At 36.5% G+C, this 22,116-nt stretch overlaps 1 protein-coding gene across 1 annotated transcript in view; it reads left to right on the top strand.

Annotated features, from left to right (window-relative positions):
• The first annotated feature begins 235 nt into the window (after positions 1-235).
• ZNF157 (zinc finger protein 157) overlaps positions 236-22,116 on the top strand; it is a 47,214-nt gene continuing 25,333 nt past the window's right edge. Inside the window, exons 1-2 of the mRNA XM_073798937.1 lie at positions 236-1,862; positions 2,057-2,263. Of these exons, the coding sequence (XP_073655038.1) occupies positions 1,786-1,862; positions 2,057-2,263 (284 nt within the window). The 5' untranslated portion in view covers positions 236-1,785. The remainder of the gene's footprint in view (positions 1,863-2,056; positions 2,264-22,116) is intronic.

The following is a 22,116-nucleotide window of genomic DNA, read 5'->3' as shown; positions in this document are numbered from 1 at the left end:
TATAGAACTCGGTTCCAAAGACCAGCTTCTCCCGGAAGCTTGTCTTCAGAAAGTTTCTACCCATGAACGACACCCCCCCCCCCTTGCCTATGGAACAGCCCACTGTACGGAATGGATGCTATGATGGCGGCCCTCATGGTGGAACGCCTCGGCGCAGCCATGTTCCTCTCTCGGCACCGCTGCTCATGGACAAAGTCTCTGCAGATCCATAACTGCACCTTGTTCAGAGTGAGTAGACCACAGTCACACAGCTCTTGTGTGATCGTGTGCGAAATTAACAGCCCCAGAAGGGGCAGGTTCAGAGGTGAGGACAGGAAACGGAAGTGGCCCTCAGAGGCTGTTTAAGTCTTGTTGGCGCGCGGCACTAAAGCGAGTGCACGAGGGTTTGTGGCGTGACAGTCATCAGTGATTTTGAGGTGATGGCTTTGTTGGCTTTTGGGAATGACAGTTTGTGGGGTCAGTTGGTGGGGAATTAAAAAGTCTGGTGAATGGGAGTGTATGCGGGTCAGGGAGGGATGGAGGCTTCTGAGGTAGTCAGTTTTTAGATTCCTTGCTGCATTTTGTTGTCAAGTCCTAATAGTGTGTGTGCGTTTAGATTTTTTCCTCAGTCCTCCCCAGAGATTTGCTAATTTTATTAGCCTTTCCAAACAACCAACTTTTGGCTTTGTTGATCCTCTCTGATGTACCTTTGTTTTCTCTTTCCCTAATTCCTGCTATCTGTGCTATTTTTCTCTAACTTCTTAAATTGGTTGTTAATTCATTAATGTTCAGCCTTTCTTTGTTAAAATGCATTTAAAAACATCAATTTCCCTTTAAGAGTCTCTTTAGTTGCGTTCCACAAAATGTTATATACACCATCTTATTATTGAGCTTTGTGTTTAATTTTTCTCTTTCATTTATTCTTTACATTACTATAATGTTTTGGGAGAGTTGACATTTTAATTAAATTTTTTATCCAGGGATATGGTATGTTTGTGTGACTATTTTATATTTGTCAATTTTTTTAACTTTTTAAATTTATAGGTGCAGCTCCTTAAAGAGTTTATTTTACATATTTTATATTTTTCTTGTTATCATTACTAACGGATTTTTTTCCCGTTTTCATTTGGTCATTATTATACAGGGAAAAAACTATCTGATCTTGTAATTTTATCTTGTATCCAGCCCCTTATCAAATTACCCTATGACTTCTGGTAGAGTCTGGGGTAGGTTTTCTATGTATAAAATCATATCACTGGCAAAGAAAGCTACATTTTCATTTCTTTGCAATATTTATTCTGATTATTTCGTCTTCTATTGTGTGATCTAGAGCCAGAAAAAACAATTTTGAGTTGTATCAGACATCCCTATCTTTTTACTAATTTTAATGGCAGTTGCTTCATCATTTTACTTTTTAGCATAGTATTTCAGGGATGTATTTTGTAAATGATTTTTGTGATATTTAAGTGATTTACTTCCTCCCTAATTTTAGTTTGAGTTTTTATTAGTAATGACTGCTGAATTGTGTCAAATGCTTTTTTGGTGTAAGTTAAAACCAGCATGTTTCCTCCACCCCCCTAATTTGTTGATTTAATCAATATTATTAATGTTGAATCATCTTCTGGAAAGAAGAGGCTCAGAGCTTCTCCGCAGAAGAATTTAAGAGGGATTTTTCACCCTAAAATGGTGAAATAATTAAAGTGGACAGAAGAGACCCCTTTCATTAAGATTACCAGGTTTCCAGGTTTTTTGCCGCCACAGTCACTCACCAGGACCCCATGGACAAGTCCTTCCCCTGCCTACCCCATGGGGCTTCAGCACCATTCACTGCCTCACTTCCACCTTCTCCCCAAACCCAGATCTGCCGTGAACCTGGAATTGAGGTATGAGCTGGTTGGCTAAAGTGTGGCACCCTCTGTGGAGCCACCCAAGAGTAACGGACTCTGAGTTCATTAATTTGACTCCAAATATCATGATTGTTTCCACAATCTACCCTCACTAATACTCAGAGTGGGAGTTGCTGAACTTTGTGGGGCGAATGTGGAATGACAGTGATGACGTGGATATGTCCTTTTAGGATTTGTTGGTGTCTCTGTGGAGCTGTTGAACTTTCCGCATATTGGAGGCTGCAGGATCTTCCATTTATTCTGACTGCAGCCCACGTACAAAGGCCTCTCCAGCTTTGGAAGGTGGGCTGGTACTCAGAGTCAACATGCCAGCTAATGGGAAATCACCCCAGAGGTTTCCTGCCCTGGTTCCAGGACAACCTGGCAGATCATTTGAGGTAAGTAAGAGGAGCCTACTTTTCCCCATTTTTTAATTTTTAAAAAAATTTTTAGACAAAAATTTGTATTTTTTAGACCAATTTTGATTTTTAGATAACTGTAAATTCAAATGCAATGTACTGATGTACTGTTTACCCAGTTTCCCCCATCATAGCATCTTGCAAAATCTTGGTATTGATACAGTATCACAACCAGGATATTGACATACAGAACATTTCCTTTACCACAAGGATCTCTCATATTGCCCTTTAATAGTCACACCCACTTCCCTCCTCCCCCTCTCCCTCCTTAACCCCTGGCAACCAATAATCTGTGCTCCAGTTCTATAATTTTGTTATTTCAAGAGTGTTATATATGTAGAATCATACAGTATGTAACCTTTTGGGACTGGCTTTTTTTTACTCAGCATAATTCTCTGGAGATTCGTCCAGATTGTCGCATATATGAATAGTTTGTTCCTTTTTATTGCTGAATAGCATTCCATGGTATGGATTTACCACAGTTTGCTTAACCAGTCACTAGTTGAAGGACATCTTGGTTGTTTCCAGTTTTTGGCTGATATGAGTAAGGATGCTGTGATTGTGTAAGATTTTTGTATCGAAGGAATGCACGTGAGTGCAATTGCTGGATTGTATGCTAAGAGCATTAGAACAATTAAGTGACCTACTAATTTTTAGTAGTTATAGATTTACAGAATAATTGAGATGGTAGTATTAGTGTGGTGCATTTGTTACAATTAACCAATATTGATACATTATTATTAATTATAGTCAACAGTTTACAGTAAGGTTCACTCTTTGTGTTACACATTCTATGTGTTTTGACAAATACATAATGACATATATCCACCATTACAGTTCATACAGAACAGTTTCATCTGTGCTTTAGCTATTCATTCATCTTTCCTCTCCCCCTGCCTGAAACTCTGGCAACCACACTCTTTTACTGTCTCTATAGCTTTGCCGTTTCTAAAATGTCATATAGTTGGAATCATACAGTCTGTGGCCTTTTCAGATTGGCTTCTTTAACTCAGCAATTTGCATTCAAGTTTCCTCCATGTGTTTTCATGGCTTGATAGCTCATTTATTTTTATCACTGAATAATATTCCATTGTATGGATGTACCACAGGTTGCTTATCCATTCACCTATTGAAGGACACCTTGGTTGTTTCCAGTGTGGGGTGATTATGAATAAAGCTGCTATAAACATATATGTACAGGTTATGGTGTAGACATAAGTTTCCCATTCATTTGGGTAAATGACTAGGAGTGCAATTGTGGGTCACATGGTAAGACTTTGTAAGAAACTACCAAACTGTCTTCCACAGTTTTTCATCATTTTCATTCTCACCAGCAATGAACAAACATTCTTGTTGCTTCACATCTTTGTCAGGATTTAATACTGTCAGTTTTTTGGATTTTAACCATTCTAATAAGTGTGTAGTGGTATCTTACTGTTTTAATTTGAAATTCCATAATGAAAAATGATGTTGGACATGGTTTTACATGCTTATTTCCCATCCGTATATTTTCTTTGGTCAAGTGTCTATTCAGATCTTTTGCCCATTTTGTAATGGGGTTGTTTGTTTTCTTATTGTTGATTTTTAAGAGTTCTTTGTATATTTTATTTTACTATTTAAAAATTTTTTAAAAAATATTATTTATTTATTTATTTATTTATTTATTGGCTGTGTTGGGTGGGTCTTAGTTGCGGCACGCGGGATCTTTCCTTGCAGTGCGTGGGTTCTCTGTTGGGGTGCAGGGGCTTCCCTCTAGTTGTGGTGTGTGGGCTCCAGAGTGCATGGGCTCTGTAGTTGTGGCACACTGGCTCCAGAGTGCGTGGGCTCAGTAGTTGCAGCACGTGGGCTTAGTTGCCCTGCAGCATGTGGGATCTTAGTTCCCTGACCAGGGATCAAACTGGCGTGCCCCGAATTGCAAGATGGATTCTTAACCACTGGACCACGGGGGAAGTCCCTCTTTGTATATTTTTAAATACAAGTCATTTTATCAGTTATGTGTCGTGCAAGTATTTTCTCCTGTTCTGGGCTTGTCTCTTTATTCTCTTAACAGTGTCTTTCACAGAGCAGAATTTTAAAATTTTAATAAAGTCCAACTTGTCAGTTTTTCTTTCATGTAACGTAATTTTGGTGTTATATTTTAAAACACTGCCAAACCCAAAGTCACTTAGATTTTCTCCTGTTATTTGCAGAAGTTTTCTTTCTTTCTTTCTTTCTTTTTTGGCTGCGTCATGCAACTTGTGGGATTTCAGTTCCCTGACCAAGGATTGAACCTGGGCCATAGTAGTGAAAGTCTGGAATCCTAACCACTAGGCCACCAGGGAACTCCCTATTTGCAGAAGTTTTATATTTTTGCATTTTGCCTATAAGTCTAAGATCCATTTAGAGTTAATTTTTGTGAAAGTTGTCAGGACTGTGTCTAGATATTTTCTTTTTGCATATGGATAGCAAATTGTTTCAACACCATTTATTGAAAAGGCTGTCCTTTCTCCATTGAATCGCTTTTGTTCCTTTGTCAAAAATCAGTTGTCTCTATTTGTGTGGGTCTATTTTCTGGCTCTCTATTTGTTGCATTGATAAATTTGTCTATTTTTACCAATACCATACTTTTATTTATTTATTTATTTTTAAATTGAGGTATAATTGACTTACAATATTATATTAGTTTCAGATATACAACATAGTGATTCGATATTTGTATGTATTGTTAAATGATCACCATGATAAGTCTAGTTGACATCCATCACCATACATAGTTACAGAATTTTTTTTTCTTGTGATGAGAACTTTTAAGATTTACTCTCTTAGCAGCTTTCAGATATCCAATATAATATTATTAACTATAGTCACCATGCCTGTACATTACATCCCCATGACTTATTTACTTTTTAACTGGAAGTTTGTACCTTTTGACTCCCTTCACCCATTTTACCCTCTCCTCTCACCTCTGGCAACCGCCAATCTGTTCTCTATATCTATGAGTTTGGTTTTTTGTTTGTTTTGTTTTGTTTTAGATTCCACATATAAGTGAGATCATACACTATTTGTCTTTCTCTGTCTGATTTATTTCACTTAGCCTAATGTCCTCAGGGTCCATCCAAGTTGTTGTAAACAGCAGGATGTCTTTCTTACTCATGGCTGAATAATATTCCATTGTGTATGTGTGTATATCTATATCTATATTTATATCTATCTCACATTTTCTTTATCCGTTCATCCATTGGATGGACACTTAGGTTGCTTCCATATCTTGCCTGTTGTAAATAATGCTGCAATGAACATGGGAGTGCACATATCTTTTCAAGTTAGTATTTTCATTTTCTTCAGATAAATACTCAGAAGTAGAATTGCTGGATCATATGGTAGTTCTATTTTTAATTTTTTGAGGAACTTCCATACTGTTTTCCATAATGGCTGCACCAATTTGCATTCTCACCAACAGTGCACAAGGATTCTTTTTTCTCTATATCCTCACCAACAATTGTTACTTGTCATCCTTTTGATAATAGGCATTCTAACAGGTGTGAGGTGATAGCTCACTGTGGTTTTGATTCGCATTTCACTGATGATTAGTGATGTTGAGCATCTTTTCATGTACCTATTGGCCATTGCTATGTCTTCTTTGGAGAAATGTCTATTCAGATCCTCTGTCCATTTTTAAATTGGATTGTTTTTTGCTATTGAGCTGTATGAGTTCTTTATATATTTTGGATATTAACCCCTTGTCAGATATATAATTTGCAAATATTTTCTCCCATTCAGTAGGTTACCTTTTCATTTTGTTGATGGTTTCCTTTGCTGTGCAGAACCATTTTAGTTTGATGTAGTCCCACTTGTTTATTTTTGCTTTTATTGCCTTTGCTTTTGGAGTCAGATCCAAAAAAATCATTGCTAAGACTGATGTCAAGGAACTTACTGCCCATGATTTCTATGAGTTTTATGGTTTCAGGTCTTACATTCAACTCTTTAATTCATTTTGAGTTAATTTTTTATATGGTGTAAGATAGTAATCCAGTTTCATTTTTTACATGTAGCTGTCCAGTTTTCCCAACACTATTTTTTGGAGATATTGTCCTTTTCCCATTGTATATTCTTGGATCCTTTGTCATAAATTAATTGACCATATATGCATCGGTTTATCCCTGGGCTCTTTATTCTGTTCTGTTGTTGTTTGTGTCTGTTTTTATGCCAGTACCATACTGGGTTTTTTTTCACTAAATTTATTTATTTAGTTTTATTTTTTTAATTGAAGTATAGTTGATTTAAAATGTTGTATTAGTTTCAGTGTACAGCACAGTGATTCAGGTATATATATATATATATATATATATATATATATATATATATATATATATATATATATATATATATAATTTTTTAGATTCTTTTCCCTTATAGGTTATTACAAAATATTGAGTATAGTTCCCTGTGCTATACAGTAGGTCCTTGTTGGTTATCTATTTTATGTAGATAGTAGTGTGTATATGTTAATCCCAAACTCCTAATTTATCCCTTCCCCCTTTCCCCTTTGGTAAAGGGGAGGTAACCATAAGTAACCATAAGGTAACCATAAGTTTGTTTTATGTGTCTGTGAGTCTGTTTCTGTTTTGTAAATAAGTTCATTTGTATCTGTCTGTTTTTGTTTTTTGGCTGCACCACCAGGCTTGCAGGATCTCAGTTCCCCCACCAGGGATTGAACCCAGGCCACGGCAGTGAAAGCACTGAATCCTAACCACTAGGCCACCAGGGAACTCCCTGTGTCTTTTTTTAGATTCCACATATAAGTGATATCATATGATATTTGTCTTTGTCTGGCTTACTTCACTTAGTGTTATAATCTCCAGGTCCATCTATGTTGCTGCAAATGGCATTATCTGATTCTTTTTTATGGCGAGTAATATTCCATTGTATATATATACCACATCTTCTTTATCCATTCTTCTGTCGATGGACATTTAGGTTGCTTCCATGTCTTGGCTATTGTAAATAGTGCTGCAGTGAACATTGGGGTGCATGTAACTTTTTGAGTTATAGTTTTCTCCCATACTGTTTTGATTACTGTAGCTTTGTAATATATAGTTGACCTTTGAACAACACAGGTTTGAACTGTGTGGATCCACTTATATGTGGATTATTTTCAATAGTAAATACTACAGTACTACACGATCTACAGTTGGTTGAATCTGTGGATACAGAGAAACTGGGGATAAGGGGGAACGAAGTATATGGTGGGCCAACTATAAGTTATACATGGACTTTCAACTGTGCAGAGGGTCAATGCCCCTAATCCCGCATTGTTCAAGGGTTTTAAATCAGATAGTGTAATGCCTCCAGCTTTGTTCTTCTTTCTCAAGATTGCTAGTGTGTTGCAGTATTTAACTTACTGCAAGAAGTGAACTTACTGCAAATAAGTAAACAACAATTTAACTTACTGCAACGTTTAGTTTTGTTAGGTTTATACTTAAGTGTTTCATACTTCTGAGTAATTATCAATGGTTTCATATTTTTATTTTGGAGTCCACGTTTTCACTGCTAACATATAGAAAAAACACTTGGTTTTTGTATGTTTTTCTATGCTTTCTGTGACCTTTTCATCTGGAAATAGGGACAGTTTAATTTCTTCCTTTGTATTCTGTATGCCTTTCATTTCCATTTCTTGCCTTATTGTAATGGTTAGAACTTCCAGCACTATGTTGAATAAGAGTCATGAGAATAGACATCCTTGCCTTGCTCTTGGTCTTCAGTCTTTTATCATGAAGTATAATGTTAGCTGTAGTTTTGTTTTATATGCTGTTTATCAAATTGAGGGTGTTCCTCTGTATTTCTCTTTCTATTCTGGTTTTTGCAGGAATGAGTGTTGGATTTTTTCAAGTGCTTTTTCTATATTGATTGATACAATCATGTGATTTTTAAAATCCTGTTAACATGGTGGAGTATATGGATTGATTTTTGAATATTGAACCTGCCTTACATCCCTGGAATAAACCCTAATTGGTCATGGTATATAATTCCTTTAATATATTAATGAATTATAGTTGCTAATATTTTGTCAAGAAATTTTGCCTCTATATTCATGAATGATATTGCTGTGTAGTTTTCTTTTTTATACTATATTCATCCAGTTTTGTAATCAGGGAATGTGTTAGTTTCATGTGGTTGCTGCAACAAATTACCACAAACTTGGTGGCTTAAAACAGCAGAAATTTATTCTCTCATAGTTCTAAAGGCCAGAAATCCAAAATAAGCATCACTGGGCCAAAATCAAGGTGTTGACAGGGCTTTACTCCCTGCAGAGGCTCTGGGGGAGAATCTGTTTCTTGCCTCTTCCAGCTTTTGGGGGCTGCAGCTATTCCTTGGATTGTGACTTCATCCCTTCATTCTTCATGGCCAGCATCTTCAAATATCTCTCTACTGTCTTCACATCACTGCCTCTGTGTGCATCAAATCTTCTTTTGCCTCCCTCTTGTAAGGATACATGTGATCACATTGAGAACCCACCTGGATAATACAAGATACTCTCCTTATCGGAAGATCCTTAATCACATCTGCAAAGACCTTTTTATTTTTGCCATGTAAGGTGATATTCATAGATTCCAAGGATTAGGATGTGGATATATTTGGGGGGCCCCTTTTCACCTATCCTAGGAAAATACTAGCTTCATAGAATGAGTTTGAAAGAATTACCTCCTCTTCTGTTTCCTGTAGGAGATTATGTAATTGTGTTAATTCTTCATTAAAAGTTTGGTAAAATTCTCCAGGGAAACCATCTGGCCAGAGATATCTTTCTTTGGGTGAGTTTTATTTTTTATTTTAAAAAACTTTTATTGGAGTATAGCTGATTTAAAATGTGTTAGTTTCTGCTGTACAGCAAAGTGAATCAGTTATACATATGTCCATTCTTTTTAGATTCTTTTATGAGTTTTAAATTATGGATAAATTTTCCTTAATAGTACAGGGCTACTTAAATTATCTATTTCATATTGGACGACTTGTGGTCGTTTGTGTTTTTTGAAGAATTGGTTCATTTCATCTAAGTTATAAGTGTAGAATTGTTCATAGTAATTTCTCTTTTGATGTCTGCTGGGTCTGTAGTGATATTCATTGTTTCATTCCTGATATTGGTAATTTGTGTCCTTTCTCTTTTTTTTTTTTGTCAATCTTACTAAAAGTTTATCAATTTTATTGATATTTTCAAAGAACCAGCTCTTTGTTTAATTGACTTTTATCTATTGTTTTTCTGTTCAGCTTCATTAATTTCTCTTCTTTTCTATTATTTTCTTCCCTCTGTGTGCTCTGGGTTTATTTTGGTCTTTTTTTCTTTATTTTTAAATTGAAATATAATTGGCATATAACGTTATGTAAGTTTAAAGTGACAATGTGTTGGGAGTTCCCTGGTGGCCTAGTGGTTAGGATTCCAGGCTTTCACTGCTGCAGCCTGGGTTCAATCCGTGATGGGGGAGCTGAGATCCTGCAAGCTGTCCTGTGCAGCCAAAAAAAAAAAAAAACCAAGTGACAATGTGTTGACGTGATACATTTATATACTGCAATACGATTACCCCTGTAGCATTAGCAAACACCTCAATCACATCACATAATTATCATTTCTTTTTTGTGGCAGTAACAGTTAAGATCTAGTCTCTTAGCAACTTTGTATAATACAGTATTGTTGGCTATAATCACTATTCTGTGCATTAGCTCTCTTGGACTTACTCATCTACTAGTTCCAAGTTTGTACTCTTAACTTATCCTCAATATGGTCTTTTTTTCTAGGTTTTTGGTGTGGGACCTTAAATCTTGATTTGAGACTTTCCTCTTTCAAATGTATGCATTTAGTACTGTATATTTTCCTCTCAGCAATGCTTTAGATGTGTTCCACAAATTGTAAATATGTATTTTTTTCATTTTCATTCAGTTCATTGTATTTTTTGGATTTCCTTTAGACTTCCTCTTTGAACCATGGATTATTTAGAAGTGTATTGTTTCATTTCTAAGTGTATGGAAATTTTCTTGTTATCTTTCTGTTATTGATTTTTAGTTTGATTCCAGTGTAGTCAGAAAAAATGCCTTGTATAATTTCAATTCTTCTAAAATTGTTGGGGTTTGTTTTACGGCCCAATATATGCTATATGTTCCATGGACACTTGAAAGGAGTGTGTATTCTGCTGTTGTTGGGTGGTGTGTTCTGTAAGTGTCAGTTAGATCCTGTTGGGTCATTGTGTTGTTGAGAATGCTCATTTTCTGTTTAGCTGTTCTGTAAATTGTTGAGAGAAGGGGTGTTGAAGTTTCCAACTATAATTTGTCTACTTCTTTCAGTTTTATCAGCTTTTGCTTCTGTGTTTGCTGCATACACATTTAGAATTGCTTTGTTTTTCTTGATGGATTGACTTTTTTATCATTATATATCTCTGTGTCTGGTAATTTTTTTTCTAAATTCTAATTTATCTGATATTAATATAGCTACTCATGCTTCTAGCTTTATTGAGGTATAGTGGACAATACTTCTGCTTTCTTTTAATTAATGTTTGCATGATATATCTTTTTCCATACTTTTTCCTTCAACCTGCCTATATTGCTATATTTGAAGTGACTTTCTTTTAGATACTATACAGTTGAGTCATGTTTTTAATCCTTTCTATGAGTCTCTGTCTTTTATTTGGTGTAGTTAGCCCATTCACATTTAATGAAATTAATGATATGTTAGGCCTACATTTACTATTTTTCTTTTCTGTTTGTTCTCTCTGCTTTGTTTTCTGTTTATTTTCCCTGTCTTCCTATCAGTTTCTTGAGCATATTTTAGAATTCCATTTTGATTTACATATAGTGTTTTTGAGTGTATTTCTTTGTATAGTTCATTTAATGGTTGCTCTAGATATTACATTATATACACATAACTTATCATTGTCTATTGCTATCATCATTTTGCCAGTTTGAGTGAAATGTAGAAACCTTGCCTCCCTTTAATCCCCTTTGCAGTCTCCTGTTTATCATTGTCTTAAATATCTTGTCTACATACATTTAGAACCAGATCAAACAGTGTTAACATTTTTTCCTTTAATTGTCAAATGTAATTTAAAAACTCCAGAGGGGAAGGAAAGTCTATTGCACTTACCCACATTTTCATTTACTGTATTCTTTCTTACTTTGTGGTGTTCCAAGATTCTTTATTTATCTTTCATTTTCTATTTAGGGAATTTCCTTTAGCCATTCTTTTAAGGTAAGTCTGCTGGTGACAAATTCTATTAGTTTTCCTTGATTTGAGAATGTCTTTATTTCTCCTTCATTCCTGAAAGATATTTTCATTAGATATAGGATTCTGTCTTGACAGTTCTTTTCTTTCAGCACTTGAAAAATGTTATGCTACCTCCTATGGCATCTGTGGTTTCTGATGTGAAATCTGCTGTCATTCACATTGTTTTGTAAGGTGTTGTTTCTCTCTCATGGCTTTCAGTGCATATATTTTATTTTATTTTTTTAAAGATTTATTTATTTATTTTATTTATTTTTGGCTGTGTCGGGTCTTAGTTGCAGCACGTGGGATCTTCGTTGAGGCAAGTGCGATCTTTTGTTGTGGTGCGGAGGCTCTTCATTGTGGTGTGTGGGCTTCTCTCTAGCTGTGGCTTGTGGGTTTTCTCTTCTCTAGTTGTGGCACACAGGCTCCAGGGTGCGTGGGCCCTGTAGTTGTGGTGCACTGGTTCCAGAGCACATGGGCCCTGTAGTTTGTGGCATGCAGGCTCTAGCTGAGATGCACGAACTCAGTAGTTGTGGCATGCGGGCTTAGTTGCCCACAGCCTGTGGGATCTTAGTTTGCTGACTAGGGATCGAACCCACGTTCCCTGCATTGCAAGGTGGATTCTTTACCATTGGACCACCAGGGAAGTCCCTCAGTACATATATTTTAATATTTAGTTTTCAGAAGTTTAAGGATGTGTCTTGGTGTGGATTTCTTTGGTTTTATCCTATTTGGGGATTGCTCTGTTTCTTGAATCTGTAAATTTATGTCTTTTGCCAAATTGGGATGTTTTCAGCCATTATTTCTTCATGTACTTTTAAAGCCCCATCCTCTTTCTCCTTTCCTTTTTGTGTTCTGATAACATGAATGTTGGTTCTTTTGCTACAGTCCCACAGGTCCCTGAGGCAGTATTTTTCCAGTCAATTTTGTCTGGGTAATTTCTATTCTTCTGTGTTCCATTTCACTGAGTCTTTCCTCTGTCCATCTGTTCTGTTTGTTGAGGCCATCCATTGAGGTTTTTTGTGTGTTTTTGTTGTTTTTGATTTATTTTTTGGCTGTGTTGGGTCTTTGTTACTGTGCATGGGCTTTCTCTAGTTGTGGCGAGCGGGGGCTACTCTTCGTTGCTGGTGCGAGGGCTTCTCATTGCAATGGCTTCTCTTGCTGCAGAGCGCAGGCTCTAGGCACACAGGCTTCAGTAGTTGTGGCATGTGGGCCTCAGTAATTGTGGCTTGCGGGCTCTAGAGCGCAGGCTCAGTAGTTGTGGTGCATGGGCTTAGTTGCTCCATGGCATGTGGGATCTTCCTGGACCAGGGCTGAAACCCGTGTCCCCTGCATTGGCAGGGGATTCTTAACCATTGCACCACCAGGGAAGCCCCCACCCATTGAGTTTTTAATTTTAGTTATTGTGTTTTTAGGTCTAAAATTTCCCATTTGGGTCTTCTTTATATCTTCTGTTTTTTTCCTGAGACATGCTCACTGAAGCGTTTTTGTGATGACTGATTCAAAATCTTTGTTGGATAATTATCTCTGTTATGTCAGTCTTGATACCTATCGATTTTTTTTCATTCAGTTTGAGATTTTTTTCTGGTTCTTGATATGAGTGATTGTCAATTGAAACCTAGGCATTTTTGGTATTATGCTATGAGAATCTTGTTCTTATTTAAACCTGTTTTAGCTGGCTTCCTCTGACTTCACTCCAGCTGGGGAAGAGAGGGCGTCACCTCATCAGTACCAAGTGGCACTACATATATATGTGTGTGTGTGTGTGTGTATATATATATATATATACACACCACATCTTTTTATCCATTCATCTGTTGATGGATACAAGATGCTTCTGTGTCTTGACTATTGTAAATAGTGCTGCTATGAACATTAGGATGCATGTATTTTTTTGAATTACAACTTTGTTTTGTATATGGTGTTCAGAGTTTTTAGTCATACTTAGCAGGAGGAATGGGGAGAAGTATATTTACTCTATTTTCCCAGAAGCAGAAATCAGCCTACTTCTTAAGAGAGAAAAAAAACCACAAAGCTCATTTCCAGTTCAGATTAAAATTACAGAACTTTACTTCTTTGCTATTATACTTACATATCTTTTTTTGGTGGAGGTGTTATAATGACATTAACACAATTACTTTCTTGGTTTATCCTATAATATAACAAATAATGGCAAATGAAGTAAAACTAATAAGAATGGTTGCCTTTTCTAAAAAAAAGAAACATTGGGAGTGTTAGATATTTTTCCATGTCCAGAAATAATTTTCTACATAATTTTAGTGGTTACATAGCACTCCATCCTTTGAGCACTGGCAATGGTGGTAAGTTTTCATTATAATTGACAATTTGATGGTGAAACTCCTCGATTTGTTTCTTTACATACATCCATGATTATTTGTTAAAGATATTTTTTGGGAAATTGAATTTTTGTGTTACAGGAGAGGGTTCACTAAATTGTAAGGAATTCAGTGGATGACAGTGAAAAATCTTCCTCTTCACACTAAACAGTAATACTGTTTGGAGGCTGATGATTCTGGGCAATGGCATGTCACTTTTTCCTGATCAGTGCTCTACCCCTCTCCAGCTCTTCCTTCCCAGATCTTCCAAAAAAGAGTTAGAGATGGCCACATCTCCAGCCAGTTTTTATTTGTTCATTTATTTACTTATTAATTTTGTTTTCCTGTGGTTTTTAGGGCGCTTCTAAGTATAAATAGACAAATATTAGGATAAAAGGAAGGGAAATAAAAAGAAGAGGATATCAAAACAAGTTTTAGAATGTAGCCATGTTGGTCAACAATCCTACACAATTAGAAACTTCCGCAGTCTAGATTTATCTCTGGTATTCTGGGACGACATAACAGAGTTAGAAGTCCAATCAAACACAATGAATTTCAACACCCCCACAGAGAAATCGATAATTCCTCTATAGTAAAGCTTTCCTGATACTCGAGAGTTAAGAAATCTTTTGATGGATCTTCATATGGATGATGGAAACAGTATCTTCAATTACAACTTTGTCATAAATGCTATTACAGGACTCCTATGGCTCTTTCTCTTTTTGAAAATATTTTTTCATTCAGTAAGTAAGATTAAAACCTATAAGATTTTGCTTACAGTTAATGAGTGATAAGAGAAAGGGTGAACATAATTATCCTCTGATTGGGTAATTAAAATGCATCTGACCCAAAGTCAAGTTACTCAGTGATATACCAGTTACTTTGTGTGGGCTTAAGAGTTTTTGACCAAAATACTTCTAAACAAAGCATGCCATCTGAGAGCATAGGGATACTGGGTACATAAAATACTACATAAGAAGTTGATGGAAGGTAGTTGTGTCAGACCTTTAGATTCTTTTTGAAAAAAATTGAAGTATAGTTGATTTACAATGTTGTGTTAGTTTCTGGTGTACAGCAAAGTGATTCGGTTATACATATATATATATATATATGTATATATATGCTTTTTCATTATAGGCTACTACAAGATACTGAATATAGTTCCCTTTGCTATACAGTAGGACCTATTTATCTATTTTATATATAAGACCTTTAGATTCTTTAGGCTTCTAACAGTTGGTTGCCATATGCAGGGACTTTGCAACCAGTTCATCGTTATTTTCTCTCTTGACTTTTCTGAGTTAGACAGTTTTAACCCACACCCACTAAGCAGGATTAAAGAGACACTTTAAAATAAAGATTAGTTGGAAAACATAAAGCAATCCTACATCCCAGTAGAATTTTAGTTGAATTAAATTGTAAGAGAAATGCAATGATTATTGCACGTATTGTTCTAGTCTCACTACATCTGTTGAGTAGAATTTGCATTCCAAGTGTTTCATCTTTACCATCATTGAGTCCTTAATCTGTCTCCCTTCCTTTTGAAGTCTTCCCCATGCTTTCGACACTCCTTTCTGGCTGGTTCTCTTTTTTTCTGAGTTGCTAGATGGTGCACAATTTGAGAGTTCTGATGATGTTCTTATCAAAGAAGTCTGTGCAGGAGGAGCATTACAAATAAGAAATTGCTAATCAATGTCCAGATGACGTGGCATGGATAAAGTACCATCCCCAACAGTGTCCAAATGTCTCCACTGGAAGAGTGCACCATGGATGTAGTTGGTCTTTCTGCCTGTGCAGTAAAACTGCCATGCTTTTTCTCAAGGAGCATCCAGAGGAACTGATTTATAAAGGAAGAACCATCAAGAAGTCAGAATTGGGGCTTCCCTGGTGGCACAGTGGTTGAGAGTCTGCCTGCCGATGCAGGGGACACGGTTCATGCCCCAGTCCGAAGATCCCACAGCCGCGGAGCGGCTGGGCCCGTGAGCCATGGCCGCTGAGCCTGCGTGTCCGGAGCCTGTGCTCCGCAATGGGAGAGGCCACAACAGTGAGAGGCTGCGTACTGCCAAAAAAAAAAAAAGAACAGAATTGAATTATTGCAACAATGTTTCTTTCTCTAGCATAAGATTCCCTCTTGAATTCCACTTTTGCCTGTTGTCAGCAACATTCCATTCATGATGCCCAAGATATCAAGAGAGCACCGCTTTTGCAATTCAGACACGCTTACTTTTTTCAGGCCTTATACAAATATGGCCTTCTTTGGGTCATTTTATAGAGAGAGCTAGCAATGTTGCAGATGTGGACCATGCATCCTGAAAAATCAATGTAATCCAATCATGGGCTGTGTTTCTTCTTAGTACCAAAGGTAGGCAACAACACTTCATTTTTGTTGCCTGTGGAATGTCACATGTGGCTCCTGCCAAGGTATTCCTAAGAATTTCACCATTTGAGTGGGCCTTAGATTTTGTTGGATTATCAACTAGCTTCTGTTGATCATATGTGCACTGTTGCATTTAAGTCAGTCCTTGTTTCGATCTTCAGTTTCCAGTATTATCATATCATCAATGTAGTATATTATACTTGGGACCTGCATTAAGTCTAAATCCCTTCTAACCAAAATTATGACAGTTGAATTATGACAGCTGGTGAATTCAAAATAACATTTTGACAGTACAGTAAATGTAAATTAGGATCCTTCCCAAAGAAAGCAAACTGTAGTTGACTCTTCTATATTGAGATAGGGAAAAAAGCATTTGCAGGACCAGTCACTGAGAACCAGTCTCCTTTAACTTCCTGTATTTTTCCACTGTTGGAAACCATTCAGGAAGTACTGATGCTATTAGGTGATACTAATTTATTTAAGCCTTGATGATCTGCTGTTAGTCTCCCGAGCCATCCGCTTTTTCATGACCACTCAGGGCTATTCTAAGAGAATTGTTGGACCAGCACTCCAGCTTATAACATGTCATTAATTAAAATGGTAACTTTTTTTGTCACCACATTTTCTACACTGCTTCAAAATAACAACTTGTATGAGCTTAGGCAATTATAAAGATTCCTCATTTATGATGTGCAATTAATACTGGCCAAGGGATGAACTTATACTCCTCTGTTTTATAATACTACGTAGGAGAAGTATTTCCCAGTCAGACATAAATATCCATTCAGGAATACATTTAGATGAAGGAGGTACAGTTCACATAAAGTCTATTCAAATATTCCCAATTTTCATGCAGATTTTCACCTTAATTCCATCAACTGTTGCATCCCATATCCTTTTAATCTAACTGGCCCATGTTAGGACTTGACCAACAGATTTTGGAATCACAGTGCATTATTCTTCCATGTCAGAGTCCCAGAAAACTTTCTTCTCTGCCCTCTGGCCATTTACCCACATATGTGCATATGGCCTTTGGGTACTCAGCTGGGTGTTGAGCCTGGCTGAAGACTAAGATAAACCTTGAGTCCTACTGATAGTAAATGTATGAACGAGGGAGAAAGGAAAAGCCCTTCTTAAGGTCTAGTGGCAACTAGTAATGTGGAAAGAATGATGGAGTTAGAAAAAATAACCTTTTGCAAACCATTTAGTTGGTAATAATTAAGCCAAGCAAGAATCATTGGTGGATGCCAAAGCTATCGGATGAAAGTTTAATGAGGAACAATACATTTACGTAGTTTCAAGGTATTGTTCATACACATTGCTCATTATTACATAGGGAAAATTTGTAACTTTGCAGTGGAGAAAACTGACGGACACTACCTTAATAAATGATCAGAAACATAAAAATTAATTTGAAGAGTCCTCATAATCTCACCTTCTGGAGAAACCAGTCGTAACAGTTCAGTAACTATCCCTCAGGAATTCTGAAGTTTTTCTGGATATGATGATTGATTGTTCCAGAGACATTTGTTGAGAAGAGTATCCTTTCCCCACTGAATATTCTTTTTTTTTAACATCTTATTGGAGTGTAATTGCTTTACAATGTTGTGTAAGTTCTCCTGTATAACAAAGTGAATCAGCAATACGTATACATATATCCCCATATCTCCTCCCTATTGCGTCTCTCTCCCACCTTCCCTATCCCACCCTCTAGGTGGTGACAAAGCACTGAGCTGATCTCCTTGTGCTATGCATCTGCTTCCCACTAGCTATCTTATTTACATTTGGTAGTGTATATATGTCAATGCTGCTCTTTCACTTCATCCCAGCTCCCTTCCCCTCCCCCCGTGTGTCTCAAGTACTATTCTCTAGTCTGTGCTTTATTCCTGTTCTGCCCTACGTTCATCAGAAACATTTACTTTTTTTAGATTTCATATATATGTGTTAACATATGGTATTTGTTTTTCTCTTTTTGACTACTTCACTCTGTATGACAGACTCTAGGTCCATCCACCTCCCTACAAATAACTCAATTCGTTCTTTTTATGGCTGAGTAATATTCCATTGTATATATGTGCCACATCTTCTTTATCATTCATCTGTCGATGGACACTTAGTTGCTTCCATGTCCTGGCTTTTATAAATAGTGCTGCAATGAACATTGTGGTACATGACTCTTTTGAATTATGGTTTCTCAGGATATATGCGCAGTAGTGGGATTGCTGGTTCATATGCTTGTTCTATTTTTAGTTTTTAAGGGAACCTCCATAGTGGCTGTATCAATTTACATTCCCACCCAACAGTGCAAGAGGGTTCCCTTTCTCCACCACCTCTCCAGGCATTATGTTTTTAGATTCTTTTGATGATGGCCATTCTGACTGGTGTAGGTGATACCTCATTGTAGTTTTTGATTTGCATTCTCTAAGATTAGTGATGCCCTGAGCATCCTTTCATGGTTTGTGGCCATCTGTGTGTCTTCTTTGGAGATGTCATTAGGTCCTCTCGCATGTTTGGATTGGGTTGTTTGTTTTTTGATATTGAGCGCATGAGCGGTTGTATATTTTGGAGATTAATCCTTTGTCAGTTACTTCGTTTGCAAAATTTTCTCCCATTTGAGGGTTGTCTTTTGGTCTTGTTTAGGTTTCCTTTGCTGGCAAAAGCTTTTAAGTGATTAGGTCCCATTTGTTTATTTTGTTTTATTTCATTTCCCTAGGAGGGTCCCCACTGAATATTTCTTGACACTTGTCAGGACATCAATTGATCATATATGTGTGAATCTATTTCTAAATTCTATTTTGTTCATGCGATATCTTTTTTTAAATATTTATTTAGTTATTTTGGCTGCCGCCAGCTCTAGTTGTGGAACGCGGGCTCTTCATTCGCATGCGGGATCTAGTTCCCCGACCAGAATTGAAACCTGGGCCCCTGCAATTGCGGAGCGTGGAAGTCTTACCACTGGACCACCAGGGAAGTCCCTCTCATGGATATCGTACAAAAAATAATAAATGTTTGAAAACTGTAGCTTTATAAGTCTTGAAAGAGGTAATGAAGTCTCTAACTTTTTTCTTGATCAAATTGCTCTGGCTAATCTAAGTCTGTGGGTTGTATTTATATTATTTTAGAATCAGCTTGTCCATTTTTTGGTCTAAATTTCTTTATTGATTGTGATCATGTTGCTTGTACTATGTCCAATTTAAGGAACTACCGAGATGTTTTCTTTGTGCCTAGTGTATGATCAAGTTTTGGGAATGTTCCATGTAACACCTGAGAAAAAAGTAATTCTGTATGATCTGGGTATAGGTTTCTTGCTTTTGTTTTTCTTCTCTCTCCCTCTCTCCTCCTTCCCCCCCGCCTTTCTCTCTCTCTTAAAAGTCTCCCATAGAGACAGCTTTTATTTCTTCTGTTTCTCTGTAGGTTCAGATTAGGTAGCTTTTGGCCTGGGTTACTTTGTGCATAGATATTTACAGATATCTTTATTGTTAATCTTTCATGTGAACAGGGCTGTAACATTACGAAGTATCCCACTTATCTTATATCCTTTTGGAATTCTACTTGTCTGGTATCAGGATTCAATCCCTGCTTTTTTTTAAAAATTTATGGTTTATTTGGTTAAATCTTTGCCCATCGTTTAACTTTAGCTTTTGAAGCCCATTTTAAGCATGTCTCTTGTATACAGCATTGTGTGGGGTTCTGCTTTACAAGGCAATGTGAAAACTTTTTTATTTTAATAGATGAAGTAAGCTATTTATTCACATTATTGTATTACTGGTGGTAATATAAAATAATACAAATATGTCTCAGTCTCTCATTTATCTTAGATGTAATTACTGTGTGTATTTGTTATATTTACTGTGTTTCTTTTTCTACTGTTTCCTCTAAACTTTTTTTGGTAGGTTAGGAAGACTTGTATTTTTATGCTGGTGGTTACCGTTTGTTAATCCTTTTATAGTACTCTTAGTCAACCCTTTTATCTTTCTTTTATTTTCTTTATTATTTATAAAAAATTGTATAATTTAAGGTGTACGCATGATGATTTGATATAGATATTACATAGTGAAATGATTCTACAGTTAAGCTAATTAAATATCAATCTCCTTCATAGGTACCATTTTTTGTGTGGTTTTTAATGAGCGCAACTGAAAATTTACTCTCTTAGTATATTTCGTGTGCAATACAGTGTGAAGTATAGGCATCATGCTTGTAATAGATCCTAGACTTTATTCATTACATAAATGTAACTTATACTCTTTGACCACATCTCCTCTCATTTCCCAATACCTGGGTAACCACATTCTTACTCTTTGCTTCTGATTTAACTTTTAATTTTTTTTTTAGATTCCCCATATTAGTGAGAGAATACAGTATTGTCTTTCTGTCTGACTTATTTCACTTAGCATAATGTCCTCCAGGTTATCCAGTTGTTGAAAATGGCAGGGAATTTTCCTTTTTCTCATGGATTGAATACTACTCCACTCTATATATACTAGATCTGTTGTATCCATTCATTCCACTTTTTTAATGGACACTTAGGTTATTTTCCATATATTGGCTATTGCAAAATATGTTGCAATGAACATGGGAGTGCGATACTATTTTGGCATAGTGATTTCATTTCCTTTGGACATATACCAGAGCAGGACTGCAGGATCATTACAGTAGTCTAGTTTAATTACTTGAGTAATCTTAAACTGTTTTCCATAATGCTTTACCAAATTTACCGTTTTTTTTTTTTGGTAAGGGCCTCTCCTGTTGTGCCTTCCTATGCGGAGCACAGGCTCCAGAGCGGAGGCTCACGGGCCTAGGTTGCTCCACGGCATGTGGAATCTTCTGGACCGGGGTACGAAACCGTGTCCCTGCATTCAGCAGGCGGACTCTCAACCACTGCCACCACAGGGAAGCCCCAATTTTACCTTTTTAAATTAATCTTTTACCATCTAATTTGTCTCTCCTCTGTACCTATGCAGCAGTAAAATGATCTTATTCAGTTTCCCCCTTTCTTTTCTCTTCTCTCCCATATTTTAGTGTATTTTTTCTACTTGTCAGAACCTTAATGTGTTACCTTAATCCTTCAACCATGGACCCCAGCTTTATTTTAGTCTTATCTTTACCGTTAAATATGTATGAAATGCTTACTGTCAGTCTTTTGCCCGAATTTTCCCATTCATTGTTTTTGGTTGAAGCTCATTGTTTACTATAGTGATATCCAGTAACACTTCTTTCAGTGATGGGGAATGTTCGTATCTGTTGCTGTCAGTAATGTCCAGTACTGTAACCAGCCACATGTGGCTAGAGCACTGGAAATGTGCTTTAGTGTGACTGAGGAACTGAATTTTTAATATCCATTTAAGTCATCAAAATTTAAACTCAAATGCCACATGTGGTAGTGGCTACCATATTAAGCAGTGAAGCTCTAGGCAAATTCCTTAGGGAAGGGCACACATATTCTGGCTATTCAAACTTTTTTCTGACGGCATGATACTTAAGGTATCTTGGCTGGATATAGTTTCCTTGTTTGTACTTTCTTCTTAATTTTCTGAAAGTGCTGTTTACTATTGCCTGCTTTCTGTGTTGGTTTTTGAGAAATGGATGGACTGATCTAATTCTTTTGCTTGGAGGGCCCTGAGGATATTTTTCTTGCTTTAAATTCTAATAGTTTTAATTAGGATATATCTCAGAGTGATTGCTCCAAGTCAATTTTCCTGGTACCCAGTGGGCCCTTTGATTGTGTTGAGGTTTGTTTTATGACCAGGATATGGTCTAGCTTGGTGAATATTACATGTATCTTGAAGAAACAGTTAATCTCAGTTTTTGAGTGAAAAGTTCTACAATCTTGGATGATTGGTGGTGTTCAGTTTTTCTGTATCTTTGTTGATTTTCAATCATCACTAAGAGA

This window comes from Tursiops truncatus, chromosome X, assembly GCF_011762595.2.
Source record: "Tursiops truncatus isolate mTurTru1 chromosome X, mTurTru1.mat.Y, whole genome shotgun sequence".
NCBI classification, from domain to species: domain Eukaryota; kingdom Metazoa; phylum Chordata; class Mammalia; order Artiodactyla; family Delphinidae; genus Tursiops; species Tursiops truncatus.
This window is presented reverse-complemented; position numbering and strand designations above follow the sequence as displayed.